This window comes from Cynocephalus volans, chromosome 10, assembly GCF_027409185.1.
Source record: "Cynocephalus volans isolate mCynVol1 chromosome 10, mCynVol1.pri, whole genome shotgun sequence".
Classification (NCBI taxonomy): domain Eukaryota; kingdom Metazoa; phylum Chordata; class Mammalia; order Dermoptera; family Cynocephalidae; genus Cynocephalus; species Cynocephalus volans.
Genome location: NC_084469.1, coordinates 54,094,522 through 54,121,466, shown reverse-complemented (window position 1 = coordinate 54,121,466; position 26,945 = coordinate 54,094,522). Strand labels below are relative to the sequence as shown.

Genomic DNA, 26,945 nt, shown 5'->3' with positions numbered 1-26,945 from the left:
TCAAAAAGTTGGTTTTTTTAAAAGATAAATAAAATTGACAAACCATTAGCATGGCTAACTAAAAAAGAAGAGAGAAGACCCAAATAACAAAAATTAGAAATGAAAAAGGTGATATTACAACTGATACCTCTGAAATACAAGGAATCATTTGAGACTACTATAAACAACTATATGCCAACAAATTTGAAAATCTAGAGGAAAAGGATAAATTTCTGGACACACACAACCTACCAAAACTGAGCCAAGAAGATGTAGAAAATCTGAACAGACCAATAACAATAAAAGAGATTGAAGCTGTTATCAGAAGGCTCCCAACAAAGAAAAGCCCAGGACCAGATAGATTCACAGCAGAATTCTACCAAACATTCAAAGAGGAATTGACACCAATTCTCTACAAACTATTCCAAAAGATTGAAACAGAGGCAATTCTCCAAAACTCATTCTATGAAGCAAACATCACCCTAATACCAAAACAAGGTAAAGATACAACTAAAAAAGAAAACTACAGGCCGATATCATTGATGAATATAGACACAAAAATCCTCAATAGAATACTAGCTAACAGAATACAGCAACACATACAGAAAATTATAAACCATGATCAAGTGGGATTCATTCCAGGAATGCAAGGTTGGTTCAACATACACAAATCAATAAATGTGATACACCATATCAATGAAATCAAACACAAGGACCATATGATCATCTCCATAAATGCTGAAAAAGCATCTGATAAAATTCAACACTCATTCATGATAAAGACTCTCCACATGTTAGGTATAGATGGAAAGTATCTCAACATAATTAAAGCCATATACGATAAACCCACTGCCAATATCATGCTGAATGGGGGAAAAGCTGAAAGCTTTCCCTTTAAGGACAGGAACTAGACAAGGATGCCCACTCTCACAACTCCTATTCAACACAGTGTTGGAAATACTAGCCAGAACAATCAGAGAAGAGAAGGAAATAAAGGGCATCCGGATTGGAAAAGATGAAATCAAACTGTCCCTGTTTGCAGATGACATGATCCTATATATCGAACAGCCTAAAGGCGCTACAAAAAAACTCTTGGAGTTGATAAATGATTTCAGCAAAGTTGCAGGATAAAAAATCAACACACAAAAATCAGTCGCATTTCTATTCTCCAATAGCGAACATGCAGAAACAGAAATCAAAAGAGCTTTCCCTTTTACAACAGCCACCAAAAAAATAAGATACGTAGGAATTGAGTTAACCAAGGATGTGAAAAATCTCTGTAATGAGAACTACAAACCACTGCTGAGAGAAATTAAACAGGACACAGGAAGATGGAAAGATATCCTATGCTCTTGGATTGGAAGAATCAACATAGTGAAAATGTCCATACCATCCAAAGTGATATACAAATTCAATACAATCCCCATCAAAATTCCAATGACATTTTTATCAGAAATGGAAAAAACTATCCAGACATTTATATGGAATAACAAAAGACCACACATAGCCAAAGCAATTCTGAGCAAAAAAAAATAAAGCTGAAGGCATAACACTACCTGACTTTAAACTATACTACAAAGCTATAATAACCAAAACAGTATGGTACTGGCATAAAAACAGACACACTGATCAATGGAATAGAATAGAGAATCCAGAAATCAACCCACACACCTACAGCCATCTGATCTTTGACAAAGGCTCCAAGCCTATAAATTGGGGAAGAGACTGCCTCTTCAGCAAATGGTGCTGACATAACTGGATATCCATATGCAGGAGAATGAAACTAGACCCATACCTTTCACCATATACTTAAATCAACTCCATACGGATTAAAGAATTAAATATACACCCTGAAACAATAAAACTTCTTAAAGAAAACATAGGAGAAACACTTCAGGAAGTAGGACTGGGGAAAAATTTCATGAATATGACCCCAAAAGCATGGGCAACCAAAGGAAAAATAAATAAATGGGATTATATCAAGCTAAAAAGTTTCTGCACAGGAAAAGAAAATTAACAGAGTTAAAAGACAACCAACAGAGTGGGAGAAAATATTTGCAAAATATACATCTGACAAAGGATTAATATCCAGAATATATAAGGAACTCAAATAACTTTACAAGAAAAAAACAAGCAACCCAATTAAAAAATGGGCAAGAGAGCTAAGTAGGCATTTCTCTAAGGAAGATATACAAATGGCCAACAGACATATGAAAAAATGCTCAACATCACTCAGCATCTGGGAACTGCAAATCAAAACCACACTGAGATATCATCTCACCCCAGTTAGGATGGCTAAAATCCAAAAGACTCTGAACGATAAATGCTGGCGAGGTTGTGGAGGAAAAGGAACTCTCACACATTGTTGGTGGGACTGTAAAATGGTGCAGCCTCTATGGAAAATGGTATGGAGGTTCCTCAAACAATTGCAGATAGATCTACCATATGATCCAGCTATCCCATTGCTGGGAACATACCCAGAAGAATGGAAATCATCAAGTCGAAGGTATATGTGTTCCCCAATGTTCATTGCAGCACTCTTTACAATAGCCAAGAGTTGGAACCAGCCCAAATGTCCATCATCAGATGAGTGGATATGGAAAATGTGGTACATCTACACAATGGAATACTACTCAGCTATAAAAAAGAATGAAATGCTGCCATTTGTAACAACATGAATGGACCTAGAGAGAATTATTTAAGTGAAACGAGTTAGGTACGGAAAGAGAAATATCACATGCTCTCACTTATTGATGGGAGCTAAAAATAAATAAATAAATATACAAATAAACTTGGGGGGGAGGGAAGCAGACACTACAATTACAATTCCTTGATGTTGATACTACAAGTGAACAGATAGGAGGTTGTTGGGAGGGAGTGCAGAGATGGAGGAAGGAGGGAATTTTCGGTAATGGGCCACAATAATCAACCACATTGTATTTTGACAAAATAAAATACAATTTTTTAAAAAAGTGGAAAGCAAGATGAAACAAATGAGCCTAAGTGTGTCTCAAGTTGGTAGCTTAACCATATGAGAGGTGTTATTTTAGGTGACATTAAAAAGGCAGTAATTTGATTATACATCCCTCATGTGTTAAATCCTATTAGACTTCAAGAAGTCTTCATTGTTTTTCTCTACTCTATGGTTAGTAAAAATATTGGTAATGTTATTTTGAAACTCTTTGTCTCTCTCAATCCCAAAGAAGTCAGAAAAGAGGGAAACAGGAATATGGAACAAATATAAAACAAATGGCATGATGATGAATTTGAACCAAACCATAACAATAATAACACTAAAAATAAATGGTCTAAATATTCCAATTAAAAGATAGAGATTGCCAAATTGGACAAAAATACAAGACCCTACTATATGCTACCTACAGGGAATGTACTTGAAATATTAAAACATAAACTAAAAGTAAAAGGATAAAAAAGATATACCATACTAACACTAATGAAAAGAAAGCTGGAGTGGCTACATTAAATATCAGTCAAAGTAGATATTCAGAGCAAAAAATTTTACCAGGGATAAAGAAGACCATTTCTTGATGATGAAGGGGTCAATTGACCATTAGGACATAAAATCTAAAACATTTATGTACTTAATAATAGAGCTTCAAAATACACAAAGCAGAGACTGATAGAAACTATAAGGAGAAGGAGAAAATCCAACAAATAGATGAAGGGGTCAATTGACCATTAGGACATAAAATCTTAAACATTTATGTACTTAATAATAGAGCTTCAAAATACACAAAGCAGAGACTGATAGAAACTATAAGGAGAAAGAGAAAATCCAACAAATAGACAGAAAATCAGTAGAAGTATAGAAAATTTAAACAGCACTATCAGCCTACCTGTCAAAGCTGACATTTATAGAACATTCCATCCAACAACAGAATACAATCTTTTCTAGTGCATATGGAACATTTACTAAGATGCACCAAATTCTGGTCATAAAAAAAGTCTTGAGACCTCCCTTACTCTTCATTTTTGGTCCTATTTGCTAAGAAGAGCTATTAAAAAGGTCATAATACTGCAGTTCCTAAGAAAGGAACACAAGTAAGTAATTGAGAAAATGCCTCCTCTTGAAATGGATGTAGCTCTGGAAATAGAAGATATAGAAAGGTTTAGGAATCATATAACAAGGGAGTTTAACAAACTATCCACAGTGTTAGAGAAGGGATGGGCAGAGAGCTTGAGACATATCATGGAGTTGAAAGAGTTAACTGAAGATACGAGCTGGATTGTCCACAAAATCAAATTACTGAAGTAAACGCAAAACAAGAAAAAGTCTCACAGAATGCAGAGAAAAAGGGAAAAGAAATCAAGATAAGAAAAGAGGAGAAAAAGGGAGACCTAGAGGGCCGATCCAGGAGATACAATCTATGCATGATAGGAATACCTAAAACAGAGGACTGAGCAAATAGAGCTGACACAGTAATTAAGGAGCTAATTGAAGAAAATTTTCCAAAGTCGAACACACTAGATCTACAAATGGTAAAAATGCACAGGGTACCTTTAAAATTCAACAAAAAGAAAGCAACACCCAGATATATTCTGGTGTTGACATTTTTAAAGTTCAAGGATAAAGAAAAAATTCTACAAGTATCCAGACAGAGAAAGCAAGTTACGTATAAAGGGGCAAAACTCAGGCTGTCCTCAGATTTTTCTCTTGTAACTCTAAATGCCAGAAGACAATGAAACAATATCTACAGAGTTTTAAGGGAAAATAATTTTGAGCCAAGAATTATTTACCCTGCCAAGTTATCATTTCTGTTCAAGTGCAACTGAAAGACATTGTTGTCAAACGTGAAGAGGTTAAGAGAGTATGTAAACCAAGAACCTTCCCTGAAAAGTTTGCTGAATGATTTACTGCAACAGAGAACATGAACTGAAGTAACTCAAGAGTAGGGAGGCGACTGTATGAAAGAATTAATGTTGTTTTTCAGTTAGCCTGGTATTGCAAACTTGCCATGAGAGACAAACTATCTAGATTCCAGGACCAAAGAAGAGATCAATAAAACTATACACATTCCACCCTGAAGCTCATCAAAATCCAGCAGGACCCTAAGATAACATCAAGGATGGGAACAGAAACCAGATGGAACCTTGGTGAGACCCTGCATCTGGCTCCTTGCTCAGAGCCCTCATAGCTCACATCCCCCTCCCTCCTTTTCACTTCCCACATTCCAGTCTCTCAACCCCCTCTTTAAAAACTGTCAGTAAATCTAAGTTTTTGAGATGGTTTTAGTCTGGCCATTCCTTTTTAGGTTTACTGGAGAGATGGATTTGCCTCAGGTCACTGGTATTCCTGAGTAAAAGCTGACTTCCTATACCACCAATAATTTGACTTTCAGGTTGTTTGTTTTTTGTTTGGGGCAGGCAACTGGAGTTGGGTTTGGTAGCAGATTTTGGTGAGCCTAAGCCAAGAGCTGAATGCCCTTGGGTAACAGATTTTGGCAAGCCAAGCCAAACCAGGGCTTTTGTATGGGGCAGGCAGCCAGACTTAGGTTCGGTAACAATGTAAGTAAATTTGATATTGAGATAAGTGTTGCAGACAAAAATAAAACATACACATTGCAATATTTTGGATTGGAAAGTAAGCAGTAAAAAAACCAAGATTATACAGCAAAAGAAAATCAGCCTTATAATACCAAGGGAATGGGTTCAGATCCCCATACTGGCCAGCCACTGGGGAAAAAAAAGGAAAAACAGCAAGGAAACATTAAAATTAGCATAAAATAAATTGACAGAGGTACAGATGAATTATCATACCCATAAACTGGCTTTAGATTCATATTGGGTTAAAAATCAGTTTCTACCTTGTAATTCATTTGTGTAAAACAAAGAAAAGAGCTTAAGCATACTAGGGTACTTCAAAAAGTTAATGGAAAAACAGAATTGAAAGATAATATGAATCTAATGGAAATTAAGTCAGAAGTAGAACAACATTTTTATTAGACAGAATCCAAGCATATATCAAGATAGTTTATATTTACAAAACATACAATGGTAGGATGTAACATTTAAGAGACGTGATAAATAACATGGCATTCATAAGTAAAATAAATGTTTTATGTTGGTGTGGTGGTAGTTTTATTGATGTTAAACCAATATACACATATTTTGAGAACACTGTACATTTAAAATTAGTGTGTTTTATGTACTTAAAATTCATTAAGAAATCCATCAATTAAAGAAAATACATATAGCAACAACAACAACAACAACAAAAGTCTTAATAAACTTAAAAGGATTCTGGCCAGTGAGTTCAGTCGGTTAGAGCACAGTGCTGATAATGCCAAGGTCCAGGGTTTGATCTCTGTGCTGGCCAGCCAACAAATCAAACACACGAAAAATTTTTAAAGGATTCAAGTCATATAAAGTGTATTGTCCGAACACAATAGGACAAAATTAAAAATCAGTTGCAAAAGGTCTTTGGCAAAACATTTGAAAACAAAATAACACATATCAAAATACCCCATGAATCAAAGAAGAAATCAAAAGGCAAATTAGAAAGGATTTTGAACTGAAGGCAGAATAAGTAACACAAGCTTAGCAAGTAATAACTTGAGCTGGGCATGTGATGTTTTATCTACTTTTGCATATGTTTGAAAATTTCAAGAACACTAAAAACAAACTAAAAAAGTTAAAAAAAAAAAAAAAAAAAAAGCCCAGAATGCTGCTGTGCCGAAATTAAACAATAAAACTCTCCTTTTTTAAACCAAGAATCTCAAATCCATTCTTCCTAAATTTAACACTATAAGAAGCCTCAATCACAAGTAACTGCAGTTTCCTTGCTCCCAGTCTACTAAAAATTGTCTTGCCCTTCATCATTTGAGAAGGCCTTACATAGAAAATTTCAAAAAGAAAACAAAGATTCCTATGTCCTGAAAAAACAAAGTCATTTCAGGAAATAGAGGAAACATCTACTCACCCTGGACTTTGCTTTTGAATGTGCAACAGCCATTCTTCCCTCCTTGGGTCTCTACTCTCAGAAAAAAAAATTGAATGAGACGCTGGGCCTTTCTTCGAGTATATTCTAAATTAGAACATACCCTATACTTCTACCCTCATAATCTAGTCCTCACTTAAATAAAGGAAAGTCAGAAGGAGACTAGAACAGTCCTGTACCTTCTGTATCAGAAGGAAGAGCGAAAATCACAGCTATCTTGGACTAGAATTTATTTCTGGATTCAAAACTGTCTGCCGGATACAGAGCCCTGCAGCAGCGTGGTACAGGTTCTGAAGTGTGTGGGTGGCTCCTACACTACTCCTTCCGGAATTATTCCCACTCCAGGAGCCCCAGTATATTTCAAGTGGCCTGTCTTGTATCTGCTGTAAGCCCTAAAATTCTCATCTCAAGACCAGGAATATGGCTTGGAACTAAAACGTATACTTCAACCAGGGGCTCAAATGTCTGACTTCTTTCCTGCCCCTTCGATGCATCCAGTCACCTGAAGGCCATAGGTGAGAGGGCACTGGGAAGTAGCATCCAACCTACAACTACAACTCCAAGGTGAACTGAGAATGGACAGAAATGAAGCAACACAGGCCATGTGTGAATAGCTACTGTGGTCAAAACAGAAAGAAGTCAAGTCCTTAAATTCTCAGAGGAGCACAAAGCCAAAGGGGATTCATGATCCAAAGACTCCGCCCAAGAATGAACCCCAGAAATACCAAAATTAATTTTTAACTCCGTACCTCACTAAACTCCCATAAGATCACACAGAATAAAATAAAAAATGATTGTACGAAGTGACACACAATTACATTTCACAATCACACAGCCAGAGGTACAATCACCAAGTTATGCTACACCGTTAGACCACCTAGTCTTAAACAAAATCCAGTCACACACAGGCATACACACACTCACAACCAAACACCTGGCCAGGGACACATACAGCCGAAAACACCCTGTGATTCACAGCGGCACTTTCGCTCTTTTCACAGTCACGAAAACGGCACACACAATCCCACAGTCACACACATGGGACACACACAATTAAACAACCAAGTACCAGTCCAAGGAAACACGCAGTCACAAACTCCATGCCGCAGCAACACCGTCAGACACCTGAAATTCACAGGCAAACCCCGGTCACACACGATACCAGGCACATACAAACTCTTAATGTGTCACGAGCACATCCAAACACCGTGTCACGAAGCACTGTCGCACACTTCACAGTCACAAGCAAACCCCGGCTGTACACGCGGTACACACAAAATCACAGTAACGTAAGCATATCACGAGTCAGGGAAGCACACGGTCAGCGTCACAAACAACTCACACTCACACAAACGTTCGTACACAAAACCACAGGATGAACGCCCAGTCGTCCTTACAGTCACCAATACCAGGCTGGCTGTCGCAGGCACACAAACCCGCGGACGCCTCCGCACACGTAATTCCAGCGACGCTTTCCCGCACATTTCCGTCCCGACACTCCAAACCACTTACTCAAAAGAGTCGCAGTCCAGGGTCCGGGATCTGGCGCTCGGGTCCCAAGCCCGGTTTCGGGTTCGCCCGCCCAGCGGGTGCCGAGCGAAGCTCCCCACAGGAGCGGGCCTCCCCACGCGAGGCTCCCAAATCTCGCGAACGCCGGAAACAAGCCGCGTTCCGGACACGGTGGCTCTGGGAAATGCAGTCCAGAGCCAAGAAGGCCGGGGCTGGCAGGCCACGGCGCTAGGAGGCCGGTCCGCTCTTCCTCTGCGGGGTTCCCGGACCTGGCGGCTGGAACCCTCTCGTCCCAACCGCCGCGCCCCGGAGATTCTGCGTGCGCCCGCCGGCGCCCAGTGCGCAGGCGTCGGGCGCTCAGGTCGGCCGTCGAGGCCTGGGAGTGCGAGCGCCGGGTCGTGTCTCACTCGGGTGGGGGCGGGGACCCGGCGGGGCAGGTGCGGGGAGGGAGCGGGAGCTGGGGCGCGGGCAGCCGAAACCAAGATTTGCACGGGACCCTCTGTGTGCCTTGCCAGGCCCTGGGGTGAGTGTGTGTGTGAGAGAGTGCGAGACAACGCGAGGTGCCGGTGGAGCGGGAGTCTTCCAGTGGCCGCCGGACGTATGGCTGTGTTTCTGCCTGTGTGTGACTCTTCGTGGGTGTGAGGTGATTTGTACTCGGAGCTGTGTGGGATTGTCTGGTAGAGTCAGAGAACTGTGCTGTTGTGGTTTGCTTGTGAAGGGCCTGTGTACTTCTGGTTTTCTGGCCATAGTTGAGTAACTGATGATGGTTTTTGTGATATAAATATGCTTATCTTATGCTTGTATTTTAGAGTGTCTGTAGGAGTTCGACTAGCAGACGAGCCCGTGTGCGATTGTGTGAGACAGTGAAAGAAACGATGGTCAAGTTATTTCTTCCCTGAATACTAATTTGATGGTCTGGAAAAGGTAATCAATTTATCTGACGAGTAATTTAGACATGATTTTTCTCTTGGATCAATTATATGTTCTATGAGAAAAGACTGCAAAAACCAATATAGCTTTTTTTTTTTTTTTAAGAAAGGTCATTTCTAAACCAGTCCTAAGGTAACTGCATTTTCTTCTGTTACAGTACCCCAGAAGTAGAATCTAATATTTTCTATTATTACAGGGACATTACTGGGTAAGGTTGACGGGCTGTCGACTAATAAAGTGATAAAATTATTTTATATATAAGAAGAGTGAATTTTAGCAGCGTACAGCATTAGTCACATTTCCTGATGTCTGGGTCAAGCACTTGTCACCATTTTCTGATGAGAAATTCTTGGTTCACGGAGAGAAAAGAACTTAAGGCTATAGAGTTTGTTGGTAAGATTGAACTTGTCTTCACTTACTTCAATTCATTGTGGCCGTTTTTGTTTGTTTTAAATAGTCACAAACTTGCGAACTTCCAGCACAGAGAAGATGGAATTGTAATTTCACTACTCCTTCAGAGGGAAGAAAATTTAATAAACCTTGCTCTGACTTTCAGGACCATATACCGAATGTATGAGCTCTTCCCAGTAATGTGACTGGAGTAGCAAGCTTGGTGACTCAGACTGTTAAATGAATGAAGCTGAGTGCATGATCAGGAATAGCTGTATGAAATAAAGAAAGTCAAGTGGCACTGACTTAGAGTGGTGAAAGTGGATCAAGAATTATGTCAGTTTGTAAGGGAGATGTAGATTTATTTATTTTTTTTTAGAGTGACAGACACATTTTGGTTTCAAATCGGACAACATGCATTGATGTCAAGCCACATCTGTGTGATTCTGGTCTTGGCTTTTGAATAGTTATGACGAATGCTTGCAAGAAAAAGGAAGCAATTGTTTAAAAGTGAAGAACAGGAATTGTTAACCTGAGGTGAATAGACTCCATGTGGAGGGGCTTCTTATCATATATTAAACTTCTGACGTTTTGTGTGTTGACAAAATGTGATTTTTTTTAAGAGAAAGTATAGGCAGTTTATCAGATTCACAGAGAGATATTTTAACCCAAAAAGTTAAGATCATTGGAAATACGAACTGCAGAACTGAGGATTTGTTTTAGCATACCACGTGATAAAATTAATATAAAATAGTATGTATTTTATAGAGGGATACACACCAAACTCCTGTCAGTGGTAACCTTTAGGGCAAGAAGAGAGGACTTAGGGTAAGGAGTGTGTTTTAGTCCGTTTCTGTTCCTTATACTGGAATACCTGAAACTGAGTAATTTATAAAGAAATAAAATTTATTTCTTACAGTTTTGGAGGCTGGCAAGCCCAAAGTCCAGGGAACACATCTGGTGAGAGCCTTTGTTTTGCTGATGACACTCCACATCGACCCCAGGTAGCAGATGGTGAGAAAGGGCTGAGCAAGAGTGCTATCTGCTCACTAGCTCTCCTTACGAAGCTGTAAGAACCACGCCCATCGCTACACATTAAACCATCCACCCATTACTCCATGAATGGATCAACGCATTCACTAGGGCACAGTCCTCACAGTCTAATCACCACTTAACAGGCCCCACCTCTCAAACGTCATAATTGGATTTCCCACCCTCTTAACGGTATACAAGAAGATTCAGTTTCCAATACATGAACTTTTGGGGGACACATTTGACCCATAGCAGACAAAATCCAGCAAAATGTACGTTTTAGGAAGACTGCAGACAGAAAGGAACAATTTTTCATAGGCCTGAGGTACTCGTTTGTTTATGAACTAGAAGTTTGAGATTTATGTCTTTATGACCCATTTTGACTTTGCAGACCTTTACGGATTAGTTATGTCTTCAGCCGAGCAACTGGATTCAGCCCTGTGATAGAGGTTGCTCTTAAACAGCATTGGTAAATATGCTCTCTTTCCTGGCACTGGACCATTTTGTTGTGGGTCTTTGTTGATGTTGGCAAATGATTTTGACCTTTTTCAAATAGATTGGGTTTATGCCAGTACATATGAATCAGACATTTAAACATGGACCCAGGAGAGTATTCGAAGCATTCTGGTATTTTTTAAATTAATATTTCCTAAGTGTTTATTTTGAAAAATGTTAAGGCTACAGGAAAATTAAAAGAATATTATAATATACTCTGTATGTTTTTCACCTAGATTCACCAGTTTTTAACAATTGGCACCATTTACTTATTCTCTACCTACATGTGTTTATATATTTTTGCTTGTTTATGTCTTGCTCCACATTTATGAGTAAGCCGCAGACATCATATACTTCACAACTGAGTATTTCAACATGCATCTCTAAGAACAAGAATGTTCTGCATAACCTCTATAAAATGAATACACAGAAAATTTACAGTGATTCATAATATTATCAAATATATAGTCCATATTCAAATTGCCCCAGTTATTTCCCAAATGTCTTATACATGTATTTAAATAATTGATCCATTATTCCAATCAGGGTCACATATTACATTGGATGGGCCTATCCCTTTAGTTTTTTTGATTTAGAGCAATATTTCCCTTACCTGTTTTTGTGTTTCACAATGACATTTTTGAAGAGTTGAAGAGTCTAGAACATTTGTCTTGTAGAATGTCTAACATTCTGTATTTGTTTGAATGTTCTGTCATGATTAGGTTAAGTTTGAATAGATATGTTCTTATTGTATCACATCAATAAAAATGAGTTAAGTCAAAAATGAGGACATTTGTAAATTTATTATAATATACAGGACTGTGTATTAGGAACTAAATTACAGAAAGGAAAAGTTATTTTTAGTCTAGCAGGAATGTTGAAGGCTCTACTGACCTGACTTTAACAGAATATAAAAGTTATTACCAAGTTACAAATTGCATGTTCTGATAAGGTTGAGTTTTTTAGAAAACATTGGCCATTTCTCTTCTGTGAAATGACTAGTACAGGCCTTTGCTCATTTTTTTTTTTATACTATAGAATTTTATAAAAATATTTTGGATGTTTATCCTGTACCAAGCATACATGATCAAAATATTTTATCCCAGTTTATAGTTTGTCCTTGTATTGTCTAGAGATATTTTAACAAATAAAAGTTCTCTCTTTAAATGTCTGATTGATTTTCTTTATGGCTTGTACTTTTTTTGTATTTTGTTTAAGAAATCTTTCTCTATCCCAAGGTCATAAACCCATATTATGTTCTTAAAGGTTTATAGTTTTGCCTTTCACAATTTTTTTTTTGTTGTAAGATCCCTTGGAATTGATCTCTATATGTAAGGTGAAGGAGAGAGACAATTTCTGTGTTGTGTGTGTGTGTGCACCAGTTGTCCCAGAATTCAAATAGGCCATCGTTTTCCCACTTATCAGCAGTCGTACATTAGATTATAATAGGTGTAAGGGACTGTTGGGAGTTCTTTTTTCAATTCTCTTGGTCAGTTTATTATATCCTGCGCTATTTCCCTACTCTTAACATAGTTTTATAGCAATTTTTGGTTTATGATAACACAAATACCAATTTGACACTTTGTTAATCCTCTCCATTACATAGTTCTTTTCCTATTTCTTTTATTTTTTGGTCTTTATTATTTCCTTGCTTTTACATTCTTTAGGTTTATTCTGCCATTGTTTTCTCCCATTTTAAGTTGGATACTTGAGTAATTAATTTTTACACTTCTAATATAAAGTCATAAGGTTATAACTTTTCCTCTGGGTACTACTTTGGCTACATCCCACAAATTTTGATATAATATATTCCCATCATTCAGTTTTAAATACTTCTTTTAAATTTCTACTATTATTTTACCCATAAATAATTTAGAACTATATTTCTTAATCATACAGGTTTTTTCCTAATTATCCTTTGATGACTCATGTCTAACATAAGTGCTCTTGTGGACAGTGAAGATGGTCTTTATAAAACAAAGTTCTTTGAAATTTTTTTGAGATTTGCTTTATGGCTTAATAGGTGTCTAATGTTTTTGAATATTGAGTGTGTCTTTGACAAGAATTTGTCTCCTGCTGTTATTGTGTATAGTATTTAAAAATAGATATCTGTTAAGTACAGTTTGTAATTTTTTGTCCAAACGTATAATCTTATTGATTTTGTCTCTTTTATCGATTACTAAAAGAAGTACATAGAATATCCCACTACGTGAGATTATTTTTCTTTGTAGTTTTGTTAATTTCGGTTTGTATTAGTATATTTTTTTTGGTAACATAAGTTTAGAAATTTAGCTTTTTGAGGAATTGAACATTTCGTTATCATTTAGGTAGTGATCACTCTATAATAATGCTTTTATTTAAAGTCTGTGCTTTATTAGATTTTACTATAGCTCCATCAACTTTCTTTTGATTAACATTTTTCCAGATATGTTTTTTATGTCCTCTCATTTTCAGCTATTCTGAATACTTCCTTTAATATATCTCTTAACAAGAGCAGATTTTAGTAAGATTTGCTTATTTAGTCAGAATTTACTGACATATCTGTATTTATTTCTACCATTTGATTTTGTAATGTGGTTTATACATAATTTGTTAATGTTTTCATTTCTTTCCTTCTTTAGATTGGTTTCCCTCCCACCTCTTTTCTGCTACTCTTTGGCGGGATATGCATTCTATTCACATTATTTTAGTGCTTTCGCTAAAAATTTAACAGGACATACTTAAGTTATCAAACTCTGAACTTAACATTTTTCCTGTCCAGCAAAATAATGATGTTAGGATACTTTAACACCAATCAGTGTTTCTAACAGCTTACAAGCTATCTTTGTGGTATATTTTAGTTGTGTCTGTGTGATTGTGTTTAAGTGTGCATACACACACACACAGAATTATAGGCTGATAATTTTGTATTTTCACTATTTTATTATAAAAATTTCCAAACATGTAGAAATTAAAAGAATTGTGCATTGAATACCCATGTAGTCACCACCTACATACTGTAATTAATATTGTGCTGTATTTGCTTTATCAAATAACTAGCCATGTATCCAGCCCTGTATTCATCCATGAGTTGATGCATTTTTTTGAGGTATTTCACAGTAAGTTGCAACCATCAGTACATTTTACCCCTAAACACTTTAGCATGCATATCACTAACTAAAGTTCAATATCCAGTTACAGTTTTTCAGGTAAAATTTTCAACAATAAAATTCACTAATCTTAAATTTACCATTTGAAGAATTGTGACAGATTCATACACTTGTACCAACCAAAATCCTATGAAAGAAAGAAAAATACCATTACCCCAGAAAGTTCACTTATGCTCCTTTCCAGTCAGCTCCCACCCCTGTATCCAGAAGCAACTGCTGTCCTGATATTTTCACATCGTAGATTAATTTAATCTCTTCTAGAACTTCGTATAAATGGAATTATAGAGTATGTGTCCTTTTGTGCAAGGCTTCTTTCACTCAGCATAATGTTTTAAAAATTCATCCATGTTGTAATGTTTATGTGGATATATATTTGTAGTGTAACTCAGCAATTCTTATTGCTGAGTTATAGTCCATTGTATGACTTTATCGCAGTTTCTTTATTCATTCTCTTGATGAACTTTAGGACTACTTCCAGGTTTTGGGGTATTATGAATAATGATGCTATAAACATTCTTGGATATTTCTTTTTATGAGCGAATATTTTCATTTCCTTTGGATAAACACCTAAAGTGGAATTGTTTGGACATAGCTTTATAAGAAGCTGCCAGGCCTTATCCAAAGAGGTTGTGCCATTTTACACTTGCAACAGTAATGCACAAGAGTTTCAGTTTTCCTACATCTTCACCAATGTTTGATGCTGTCATTCTGGGTATGTATTGGTGATCTGTAGTGTTGCATAGTAGTTTTAATTTGTATTTCCCTAATGACTACTGATGTTGATGACTTTTTAATATGCTTATTGGCCATCTGAACTTCTTTGTGAAGTTTCTGCTCAAATTTTCTGCCCATTTTTAACTGGGTTTTCATCTGTTTATTGTCTAGTTATCCAAGTTCTTGATAATATCCTAGGTATTAGTCCTTTGTCAAATAAATTCTTTGTGAATATTTTTCCTAGCGTTTGTGTTGCCTAGTCATATTGCTAAGAGTGTCCTTTGATGGGTAAGAGGTTTTATTCTGATCAAGTTTAATTTATCAGTTTTTTTCTTGTGCACTTACTGCTTTCTGTGACCTAAGAAACTTTTGTCCACTGCCAGGTTAGAAATATATATTTAATTATTTACCTATATTTTTTCCAGGAAGTTTTATAGTTGTGGCTTTTTGTATTAGTTTTAAGAGTTATCTTTAATTAGCTTTTGCTCATGCTGTGAGGTACAGGTTGAAGTTCATTTCTTTCTTTATGAATATCAAGTTTTTCCATTACCAGTCATTGAAAATACAATGGCATTTTCAATAGTGGGTGTGTTTGGCACCTCTGTTGAAAGTTAAGTGAACATTATTTTAGTTTACTCTTGCTACTATAACAAATTACTACAAACGTAGTGACTAAAATAATGCAAATTTGTTATCTTACAGTTTTGTAGGTCACAAGTCCAGTATAGGCACCACCAGAGGAAAACCAAAGTGTCCGCAGTGCTGCATTATTTTCTGGAGGCTCTAGGGAGAATCCATTTCCTGCTCATTTGGGTAATAAACAGAATTCAGTTTTTTTCATCTGGAAGAGTGGAATCTCCAGTTTTTTGCTGGCTATGAGGGATATTCCCAATTTTAGAGGCTGCCACATTCCTTGGTTCATGGCCCCCTTCCTCCATCTTTAAAGCCAGCAACAGAGTCAAGTCCTTCTCACACAGCATCTGTCTGACTCAGCTGGGAAAGATTCCTCAGTTTCCCTTCTCTTTCTAACAATTTAATCCTAAAGCCATTACGTAGGGCTGAGCAAGGGAGGCGTACATGCCAGTGAAATGTACATGTATTTACATTTAAGGATAATGGAGCTAACATTTCTGTCAGAGAAGGGAGTTACACATATGAAAAGAGACAAAACTGGAATGAACTCAGTGGTTTTAGATTAGAATTGGAGGTATTCATATGAACTCATACTTTCATTATATGTACAAGATATCAAAATAAGTATAGATGTAAATGTGTGTATGCAACATATGTTTGTGTTTATATGTGTGTGTTTAGCTTTTTCCACTGAGGTCCTGGGAGAAGTCACACCCCAGTATTGATGAGTACACTAACACTCAGATTTTGTCCGCTAAATACCATTTCCTCCTATAATAAGAACCAGGGCTCCTTGAAGAAATGAGTGATTCCAGTGTTGGGCAGGGCAAATACAAGATGAGCCTGGAACATCTTCTACATGAAAGTAGGAGTGTTCAAAGTGTGATGGGGACCTGTTAAAGGCTGCAGATGCCAGATAGAAGGGGCACCCACTTGCCAAGTCTGGGACAAACTGACCATTAAAATAAATAATAGTAGTAGTAGATTACAAGCCTTTGAATGAAATAGGAAATCATAAATCCGTATTGGTATAAATTAATAAACTGAAAGTTTAATGAAGAATGGGATATTTACATAGCCTCCAACTACCTTCCCATAAAATTCTTATTAATTACAAAAGAAAGAAGAGTAGTTTTACAGTGGAGAGGCCTGGCAGGTACACCGAGTTAATTGATCAAAAAGAATATTACCAGAAATGGGGCAGGTTTTTATCATGTGCCTCGTGACAGGCCCCGAGAAGAATGCAGTATCCCCTCCGTGGCATTCCTTCCCAAATGCATAATCAGATCATGAGGAAACATCAGAGAAAACCAAATTGGAGGGACATTCTTCAAAGACTGGCTTATCATCATCAAAAGTCTCAAGGTTTTAAAAGTCAGGGTAAGACCAAGAAACTATTCAAACTAAAGGAGATTAAAGAGACATGACATCTAAAGGCAATGTGTGATTCTGAACTGGATCCTTTAATACAAAAGACAATATTAGCACACTTTGTGAAACTTGAGTGCGATCTGATATAGATTGTGGTAATATATTAATGTAAATTTCTTGAGTTTGGTGACTGTATGTGGTAATTGTATAGTACCCATGTCCTGTTTGTAGGAAATACACAGTGTATTCAGGTGTCATGTGGCATTAGGTCAGCAATTTACTCTCAACTGGTTCAGGAAAAAAAAGTTCCTTGTATTATACTTGCAACTTTTCTGTAAGTTTGAGGATGAATGGTTGGATGGATGATGGATTGAAAGAAAAACAAAAGTATGGAGTGATCTTTAAAAATACCTTCTGAATTATGCTTTTAATTTTAAAATCTTTTTCAAAATCCGCACTGAAGCTCCATAGGATTTTGTCACTCATTCTTGCACATATTGGTGCCTCCAAACAGTGTGGTTATTCTTGGCTTTTTGATAGATTTAAAAAATTTTTCCCCTACAAGGTAATTGATCTTTTCTACCTGGAGATTTCTGGCCAAACTTGTTTGGAGATCCTGGGCAAGACTTTTTTCATGGTTCATTTTTTTGTCCATCCCCCAGGTTGGCCACCTCAGGATTGTACTGTCTCCCAGGAAGAAGAAGAAATGACCAAGTCCCATGTGAGTTTTAAATGATATGCTTATTTTACTCTCTTATTCTGCAACGGAGATGAAGTAGATCATAATAATCTTGATAGGAAGATGGAAAACTCTTAAGTAGACAAAAGCCAGTCAGGAAAAATGTTTTAAAAGATTAAGACTAGGAGAAAATTGCGATTAGAACATGCAGAAATATGAGTATGTTTGTTTAAAATTGGGCTTCAAATTTGAATCTGACCTTCACAGGAAAAGCAAATTAGGACATAATTAAAATTAACAAAACTCATTACATAGTTAACTCTGTCTTTCACGAAAAAACCCATTAGTTTCTAAGAGGAAAATAAGAGATTTTCACGGGCACAGAGTGAAATGCTTCGGCAAAGTTTTGAAGTTGTGGTCTGTAGCTCTTTCCACACCTTCTTTACTCTGGTCTCCAAAAATGAGGTGTTCCTCTTCTTAAGAATAATGTCTTCTCTGTTCTTAATCCCATGTTTCCTATGGCTTCTAGAACCTTTCTCCATCAGTTAATATTTATACTGGAATATTAAATAGTTCTTTCTTTGCTGCCTCATTCCCCTCTTTTTACTTCCCTCATTCTTCACATCCTGAGGAGAAAACAAACAACAAACTATTCTTTTGTCTGTGTGTCTAAGTTAGTTACTTGTGATAATGTAGACGTTAAAAGCACAGACCTTGGAGGTAAGAACATGTAGATTTCAATCCTGGCTCCACCACTTTCTAACTGTGTGATCATGAGCAAGTGACAGTTACTTAAACTGTCAGTGCCTCAGTTTTATCACCTACAAATAAGGCTAAATCGTTAGGTGGTCATTTTTGGAAAATTGAGTTGTATGTAAGTTGCTCAGAGCAGTGATTGGTATCATTAAGAGTTTAATTAATGTTTGCCTCATTTCTCAGAAACAGTACTTATGACTCAGGTCTTGGCGATTTCTTTCTGTTTCATCCTATTTGCATTATTTGTGTAAGAAAGTCCTCAAAGTGTAGAATATGTGGATGGCTCCATTTCTTATTACATTACTAATAAGATGTTTCTTCTTCTTTCCACTTTCTTTTGGAAATTGTGCTTTTGGGTTTTTCTTGTTGTTTTGTCTTATGAGAGAAGTTAAAAGCTGGTCTTCATGACTCTTGTTTTTAAGACATCTGGAATATTTCCTTGGCTTCATTGTATTGTTTTCTCTTAATGCTAATAAAAAGAATCTGACAATTTAAAAACAATTTCCATTAAGGAATTATTTTTCTTTGCCTGTTTCTTAAGTGGTGCTTGTCCCTAGAAATCTGTCGGTGTTCTCCCTTCTCCCCTTCTGCATAGTCTCAGTGAATTGTCACATCCCACTTCGATGGCTTCAGCTACTGTTATAGACTGATGATTATCAAATTACACATTTTCAATCCAATCCCTAATTGAACTCCTGATTAACATATTTAATGGTCTGATGGATATCTTTAACTGGTTGTTTTATAGAAAACTTGAATTTTACATGTACAAAACTTCACTCTTATCTTCCTTCTGCCACCTTCTGCCTCCAACACCCTTTGCCATATATACTGTCCCAGTTAATGACATAACCATCTCTTCGACAATTCCATCTGTGTCATTTCCCAGTATAAGATCTCCTTCACATACAGTAGTTGTTAAACCTTTAAGTTACCTGAAACAATGAGTAAACCTGTAGTTAGAGAAAATATTCTATGTGATTTATTCTATCCGAGAATACAAAATAAAGCTAGATAAATATTGGGCACCTATATAGCTTTTCATGAATCCTGACTCCTGAACGCTTTCAGAAGCTGTCACCCAGTGTTCTCAAATTGATTATCATGCAGACTTCTTTGCATTTTATTTAGGTGTTTGTTGTTCCACACTCCTTGTGAAATCTCCTCTCTCTAAACCTTTGCTTTTGTCTTTTCTGGGGATTGGCCCCCTTACCCCCTATTCTGTATTACACCTCATATTTTCCAACTTAAATTCCTCAACTCTTCGGAATGTAAACTTCTTGCTTCACGTAGAATGTTCTTTTTCTTCTTTTGGGCCCTCAGTGTGTCCAACATAGAGACGTAGTTTTCAACAGTTTAATGCGTCTTATTTTTTTCAAACTTTGATCTTATTTTCCAAGTCTTTTAAGTTGCTAGAGATTAGAAACATAAATAATTCATTTCTATGTACCCAGGATTAGCATAATGACTAGTCCTAAATAGCACGGAAACTGTATCGCAGATCATTCATCCAGTTGCTGGAAGACTGAAAGAGAGTCTATTTCAGTAGCCAGTTTTCAAAAATGAGTAATTGACTGTAGTACAGAACAAATAGCTGAAATTCGTCATTCAATTTCTTTTTTCTGCAAAATATGTAAAACTAGATGTTTAATATGTACCCTATATTAAATATCATTTTTTAAAAGTTCCTGGATTACACAGATGTATACATTTGTCAAAAGTATAAAGATTGGTGCATTTAACTGATTGCAAATTTTACCTGAAAGAGGTAAACAAATATACTCTAGTTAATGATTTGCATTCTGAACTACATTAGGGGAAGTGTAACAACATTTGCAATTTACTTTGAAATGCACAAAAAAGTAAGATGGATCAATGGATGGATAAAAGGATGTGTAGATGTGTGATAAACCAAGTAGAGTAAAAGATGAATAATAGATCCTAGGTGGTGGGTATACAAGTTTTCACTGCAATTCTTTTAAATTTTCTCTGTGTTTGAAAAATTTCATAGTTAAGTGTTAGGGAAATGGGGATGGCTTTTTATTTTTATTTTTTAAAATAAATTTATTGTGTATCTTTAGAGTATATAACATGATATTATAAGATGTTATAACATATATGCTATAATATATATATTATATATATTATTATATATATATAGTTATAATATATGTTATAATATATATATATATAGTGAAATAGTTATTATAGTAGAACAGGTTAACATAATATACATCATCTCACTTAGTGACCCATCTGCTTAGTGTTATCAGCACCACTCTCTAACCAACTAAATTCCTTTAGCAAAAAACCTGAATAAAATACACTATTATTAACTATAGCTCTCATTTTGCGCATTAGAGCTTTCAACTTGTTCATCCTATATATTTGCTACTTTGTGTCTTTTACCTAAATCTTCCAATTTCGTCTCCCCAAACCCCACCCTGGTAACCACTGTTGTATTCTCTTTATATATATATTTGGTCTTTTGTTTGTTTGTTTGTTTACTTTAGATTCCACATATAAGTGAGATCATGGGATATTTTACTTCCTGTGTCTGCCTTATTTCAATTAGCATAATGTCCTCCAGGTTCATCCATGTTATGGCATAAGGCAGGATCTCCCACATTTTCCAGGCTGAATAATATTCCATTGTATACATATACCACAGTTTCTTCATCCGTCTGTTGATGGACACCTATGTTGTTTCCCTCTTGGCTGTTGAGAATAATACTGCCGTGAACATGGGAGTGCCGATATCTTTATGTGTTGGAGATTTCATTTTCTTTGGGTACATACCAAGAAGGGGGATTTCTGGGTCCTGTGGTAGTTCTAGTTCTAATTTCTTTTGGAATCTCCATATTGTTTTCCATAATGGATTCACCAATCTACATTTCCATCAACCGTGTGCAAGAGCTCCCTTTTCTCCACATCCTCATCAACACTTGTTATCTCGTCTTTTTGATAATAGCTTTTCTAACACATATGAGGTGGTATCTCACAGTGGTTTTGATTTGCATTTCCCTGGTGATTAGTGATATTGGGCACCTTTTCATGTACCTGTTGGCCATTTTTATGTCATCTTTAGAGAAAAGTCTATTCTAGTACTTTGCCTATCTGATTATGTGTTTTTTTGCTATTGAGTTAAATAAGTTACTTATCAATTTTGGATATTAACCCCTTATCTGATATATGGTTTGGACGTATTTTTTCTGAGTCTATATGTTACCTTTTCATTTTGTTTGTTATTTTTTTTGCTGTGCAGAAGCTTTTTACTTTGATATAGTCCCATTTACTTATTTTTGCTTTAGTAGCCTCAACTTTTGGTGTGATATTCAAGAAATCACTACCAAGGCCAATGTCAAGGAGTTTTTTCCCTATATTTTCTTCTAGGAGTTTATGGTTTTAGGTCTTATGTTTAGGTTTTTATTCATTTTGAGTTTATTTTTGTGTGTGGTATAAGATAAAGGTCTGGTTTTAATCTTATCGTGTGGAAATACACTTTTCTTAGACCATTATTGAAGAGACTCTCTGCAGTGGATTTAATTATGTCCCACCAAAACTCACTGAAGCTTGAATTGTGTCCCTTAAGTTTTATATATTACAAATTTGGTCCCCACTGTGACTGTTAAGAAGGTGGGAAATCCTATTATGGTAATTGAAAGGTGGAACCTTGAAGTGGTGACTAGATTGTAGGACCATGCCATAGTGAATGGGTTAAAAATGGTGGTCAGGGCTATGGTTCTGAGAGCTTCAAAAGAAGAGATAGGAGAGTCTGTCTTTCTCTCTGCTCCATCAATTTACAATGTGAGACCCCTAGGTAACTGTCACCACCACCAGATGAACTTTGGACTTCCCAGCCTCAGAAACTGTAAACAATAAATTTTGTTTTTCTTTGTAATTACCCAGTTTCAGGTATTTTGTTAAAAGCAACAGAAATTGACTAATACAGTATCATTTCTTCATTGTGTCTTTTTGGTGCCCCTGTTGAAAATTAGTTGACCATATATGTTTGGATTTACTTCTTGGCTCTCTATTCTGTTTTCCTGGCCTATGTGTCTGTTTTTATTTCAGTACCATACTGTTTCGACTACTATGCCTTTGTAATATAATTTGAAATCAGAAAGTGTGATGCTCTGAATTTTTTTTTTTTTCTCCCTCACAATTGTTTTGACTATTCAGGGCCTTTTGTGGTTACATACAAATTTTAGGACTGTTTTTTCTATTTCTTCAAAGAATTCCATCAGGATTTTGATAGGAATTGCATTGAATCTATATATTGCTGTTGCTTTGCGTTGCGCCCCCCACGGATTTGTCACCCCACTTCTCCTGGGTGACGGAGATGAAAGGATTACTCAAAGCCCATCGTTTCTGAGCAGTGAGAGGCCCCGAAGTGGATAATCTCCCTTTGGGACGCTCAAGCAAGAGCCATCCCTTCCTTGGGAAATTAATGCCAAATTGGGGTTCTCTTCCTGCATTTATTTCCCAGACCAGTAAGTTACAGGAAGAGAACAAAGGTGGGATTATAGTTTAACAGTATAGGCTGGTAACTTTCAGTGAAACAAGTCAGATGATATTCCAGTAAGGCAGTTATGTGGTCCTAAGAACAACAGTTTGATCTTAACAAACATTCCTTCCTATAGCAATTTCTCAGTATCTTTACATAACAATCAGTAACTAGTCTGTCTTTGAGCCAGCAACCTGCTGTGCCACAATCCTTATCTTGCAACAGAGACTTATAGCCTGAAGGAAATTTCCTGTCCTTGCAAGGTCAATATTTGAAACTGCAAGCCTTTGGAAAACCAGGCCCTGTGAAGTACATATGCTTTTTAGTATATTCCACATATTGCGTTAGGTGGTATGGGCATGTTAACAATAATAATTTTTCTGGTCAATGAGTATGGATCAACTTTCCATTTATTCATGTTGCCTTCAATTTCTTTCATCAATGTTTTATAGGTTTCAGAGTACAGGTCTGTCACCTCCTTGGTTAAATTTATTTCCAAGTTTTTTTTTTTTTTAATGCTATCGTAAATAGGATTGTTTTCTTGGTTTCTTTTCAGCTAGGTCATTATTTGTTTATAGAAATGACATGGATTTTTGTATGTAGAATTTTATGTCATGTAGCTTTTACTGAATTTGTTTATTAGATCTAACTTTTTTGTGTGTGGAGTCTGCGGTTTTCTACATATAGGATCATGTCACCTTTAAATAAAGATAATTTTACTTCTTCCTTTCAATTCAGATATCTTTTATTTCTTTTTATTGTCCAGCTGCTCTTGACAGAACTTCAGTGCTATGTTGAATAGAAGTGGAGAGAGTGGGCATCCTTGCCTTGTATTGGATCTTAGAAGAAAAGCTTTCAGTTTCCCCCCTTTGATTATTATATCAGCTGTAGGTTTTCATTAGTAGCCTTTTTTATGTTGGGGGATCTTCCTTCTATAACTAAACAATTAGAAGTTTTTATCAAGAAAGGATGTTAAACTTTGTTGAATGCTTTTGCTGCATCAATTGAAATGATGACGAGGTTTTGATTTTTTTTTTTTTTTTTGACTGGTAAGGGGATCCTAACCCTTGGCTCAGTGTCGTCCACAACACGCTCAGCCAGTGAGCGCACCGGCCATCCCTATATAGGATCTGAACCTGCAGCCTCGGCAGTACCAGCGCCGCACTCTCCCGAGTGAGCCACAGGGCTGGCCCAAGGTTTTGATTTTTTAGTCAGTTAAGTGGTGTATTACCTAGGCTGACTTGTGTGTGTTTAACGAGCCTTTCTTGCCAGAGATAAATCCCACTTGATCATGATGTATAATCTTTTTAATGTGTTGCTGAATTTGCTTTGCTCTAACATTTTATTGAGGATTTTTGCATCATTGCTCATTAGAGATATTGGCTTGTAGTTGTCTTTACTTGTGGTGTTTGTGTGGCTTAGGTATCAAGGTGATGCCGGCCTTGTAAAATGTCTTAGGAACTCTATGTTTTCTAAGAACTTAAGAAGTATTGCATTTTTTTTTTCAAAGTTAGGTAGATTTCAGCTTTTGTTTGTTGGAAGATTTTTAATTACTACTTAAATCTTTTTATTTGTTTTCGGTCTGTTCAGACTTTCTATTTCTTCCTGATTTGACCGTAGTAGTTTATGTTTTTCTAGGAATTTATCCATTTCATCTCAGTTATCAAATCTGTTGGCATATAATTGTTCATAATATTCCCTTATGATCCTTTTTATTTCTCATCAGTCAAAATGGAATTTTTCTTTGTCTCCTGAGATAAATAAAGTACAGTTGCTCCCCAACTTAATGATGGTTCAACTTAACAATTTTTCAACTTTTTTCTTTTCTGTGGCTGGCAGGCACAGGGATCCAAACCCTTGACCTTAGTGTTACAACACCATACTGTAAGCAAATACGGTTGGTTACAGCTACCAAGCAGCCAGTCTTGATCCTTTTTATTTCTGAGGTGTCTGTTGTACTGGCTCCACTTTCATTTCCGATTTTTGTGTATTTGAGTTTTCTCTCTTTTTTTCTTAGTCTAGCTAAGGGTTTATCAATTTTGTTTATTTTTTCAAAAAACCAACTCAGTCATGTTCATTTTTTTCTATGGTTTTTCAGTTTTCTGTTTGATTTATGTCTAGTTCTCATCTTTATTATTTCCTTCCCTCTGCTAACTTTGGTTTTAGTTTGTTCTGTTTCTAGCTCCTTTTCACATATTAGTCTATTTGAACTTTCTTCATTTTTAATATACATATATATTACCTTTACTTTCTTCCTGCAACTACTTTTACTACATCCCACAGGCTGTATTTCATTGTTGTTTGTCTTAACATATTGTTTAATTTCCCTTTTGATTTTGTCTTCATCCACTGTTTGTTCAGGAGCATGTTGTTTAATTTCCACGTATTTGTAAGTTTTTAAAAATTCTTTCTGTTGTTGAATTCTAGTTTCATACTCTTGTGCTCATAAAGAATTCTTGCTGTGATTTTGAACTTTTTAAATTTGTTAAAACTTGTTTTGTGGCCTACCATGTGGTCTATCCTCTAGAATGTTCCATGTACACTAGGGAAGAATGTGTAATCTACTGTTGTTGGATGGAAAGTTCTATATATATTTGTTGGATCCATTTTGTCTAAAGTATAGTTGAATTTCAGTATTTCCTTTTCAATTTTCTGTCTGGTTGATCTGTCCATTGAGGAAAGAACTGTATCAAAGTACCCTACTATTATTGTATTGCCATCTATTTCTCCATTTACGTACATTAATATTTGCTTTATATATTTAGGTGCTCTTATGTTAGGTGCATTTATATTTACAATTGTTATTTCCTCATGATGAACTGAGCCTTTTATCCTTAAAGAATGACCTTCTTTGTCTCTTCTGACACTTTTTGACTTGAAGTGTATTTTATCTGATGTAAGTATGGTCACTCCTGCACTCTTTTGCTTAGCATTTACATAGAATATCTTCTTCAGTCCTTCTACTTTCAGCCTATGTGTGCCCTTCAGGCTACAGGGGTCTCTTGTAGACAGCATATAGTTGGAGTTTGTGTTTTTAATCCATTAAGCTACCTTATGCCTTTTGATTGGAGAATTTAATCCATTGATATTCGAAGTAATTACTGATAGGTAAGGACTTACTATTGTCATTTTATTCATTGTTTCCTGGTTGTTTTGTAGATCTTTTGTCTTTTCTTCCTCTTCTTGTTTATCTTTGTGATTTGGTGATTTTCTCTAGTGATTAATTTTGATTCCTTTCTCTTTATTGTTTATATATCTGCTATAATTTTTTCTTTGGGTTTATCATGAGGCTTTATGAACCATCTTATGCTTATAATAGATGATTTTACACCAATAACATCTTGTTAAGTAATAAGTTGTATACAAAAGCTCTAGAGTTTTATCCTCCCCCCACTATTTATATTTTTGCTGTCACAATTTAAATCTTTTTATATTGTTTATTTCTTAACAACTTATTGTGGCTCTCATTGTTTTTGACTGTGTTAAATTTTAATCTTCTATATTAATGATGTTTTTGAATTACAGAGCATCATACAGTACTGGAGTAATTTGGATTTTACTGTATATTTGCCTTTACCAGTGAATTTTGTACTTTTATGTATTTTTATGTTAGTAAATAGCATCCTTTTGTTTCTACTTGATGGTCTCCCTTAAGCATTTCTTGTAAGACAGGTGTGATGATGGATTTCCTCAACTTTTGCCTGTCTGGAAAAGACTTTATTTCTCCTTCTTAATGGAAGGGGAGCTTTGCTGTGCATAGTATTCTTGGCTGCCAGTTTTTTGTTTTAGCACTTTGAATATATTATTCCATTGTCTTTGGCCTGCAAAGTTTTTGCTAAGAAA

The 26,945-nt window shown here is 36.0% G+C and overlaps 2 protein-coding genes across 2 annotated transcripts in view; one reads left to right on the top strand and one right to left on the bottom strand.

The window, feature by feature from the left end:
- The window catches only part of LOC134388670 (zinc finger protein 420-like), a 41,290-nt gene extending 32,734 nt beyond the window's left edge, over window positions 1–8,556 (bottom strand). Inside the window, 1 exon segment of the mRNA XM_063111911.1 lies at window positions 8,450–8,556. The gene's annotated coding sequence lies outside the window, so the exon portion shown is untranslated.
- Window positions 8,557–8,650: 94 nt separating this feature from the next.
- Window positions 8,651–26,945, top strand: part of LOC134387391 (zinc finger protein 585A-like) — a 231,801-nt gene continuing 213,506 nt past the window's right edge. Inside the window, exons 1-3 of the mRNA XM_063109880.1 lie at window positions 8,651–8,807; window positions 9,256–9,370; window positions 17,823–17,881. Of these exons, the coding sequence (XP_062965950.1) occupies window positions 17,867–17,881 (15 nt within the window). The 5' untranslated portion in view covers window positions 8,651–8,807; window positions 9,256–9,370; window positions 17,823–17,866. The remainder of the gene's footprint in view (window positions 8,808–9,255; window positions 9,371–17,822; window positions 17,882–26,945) is intronic.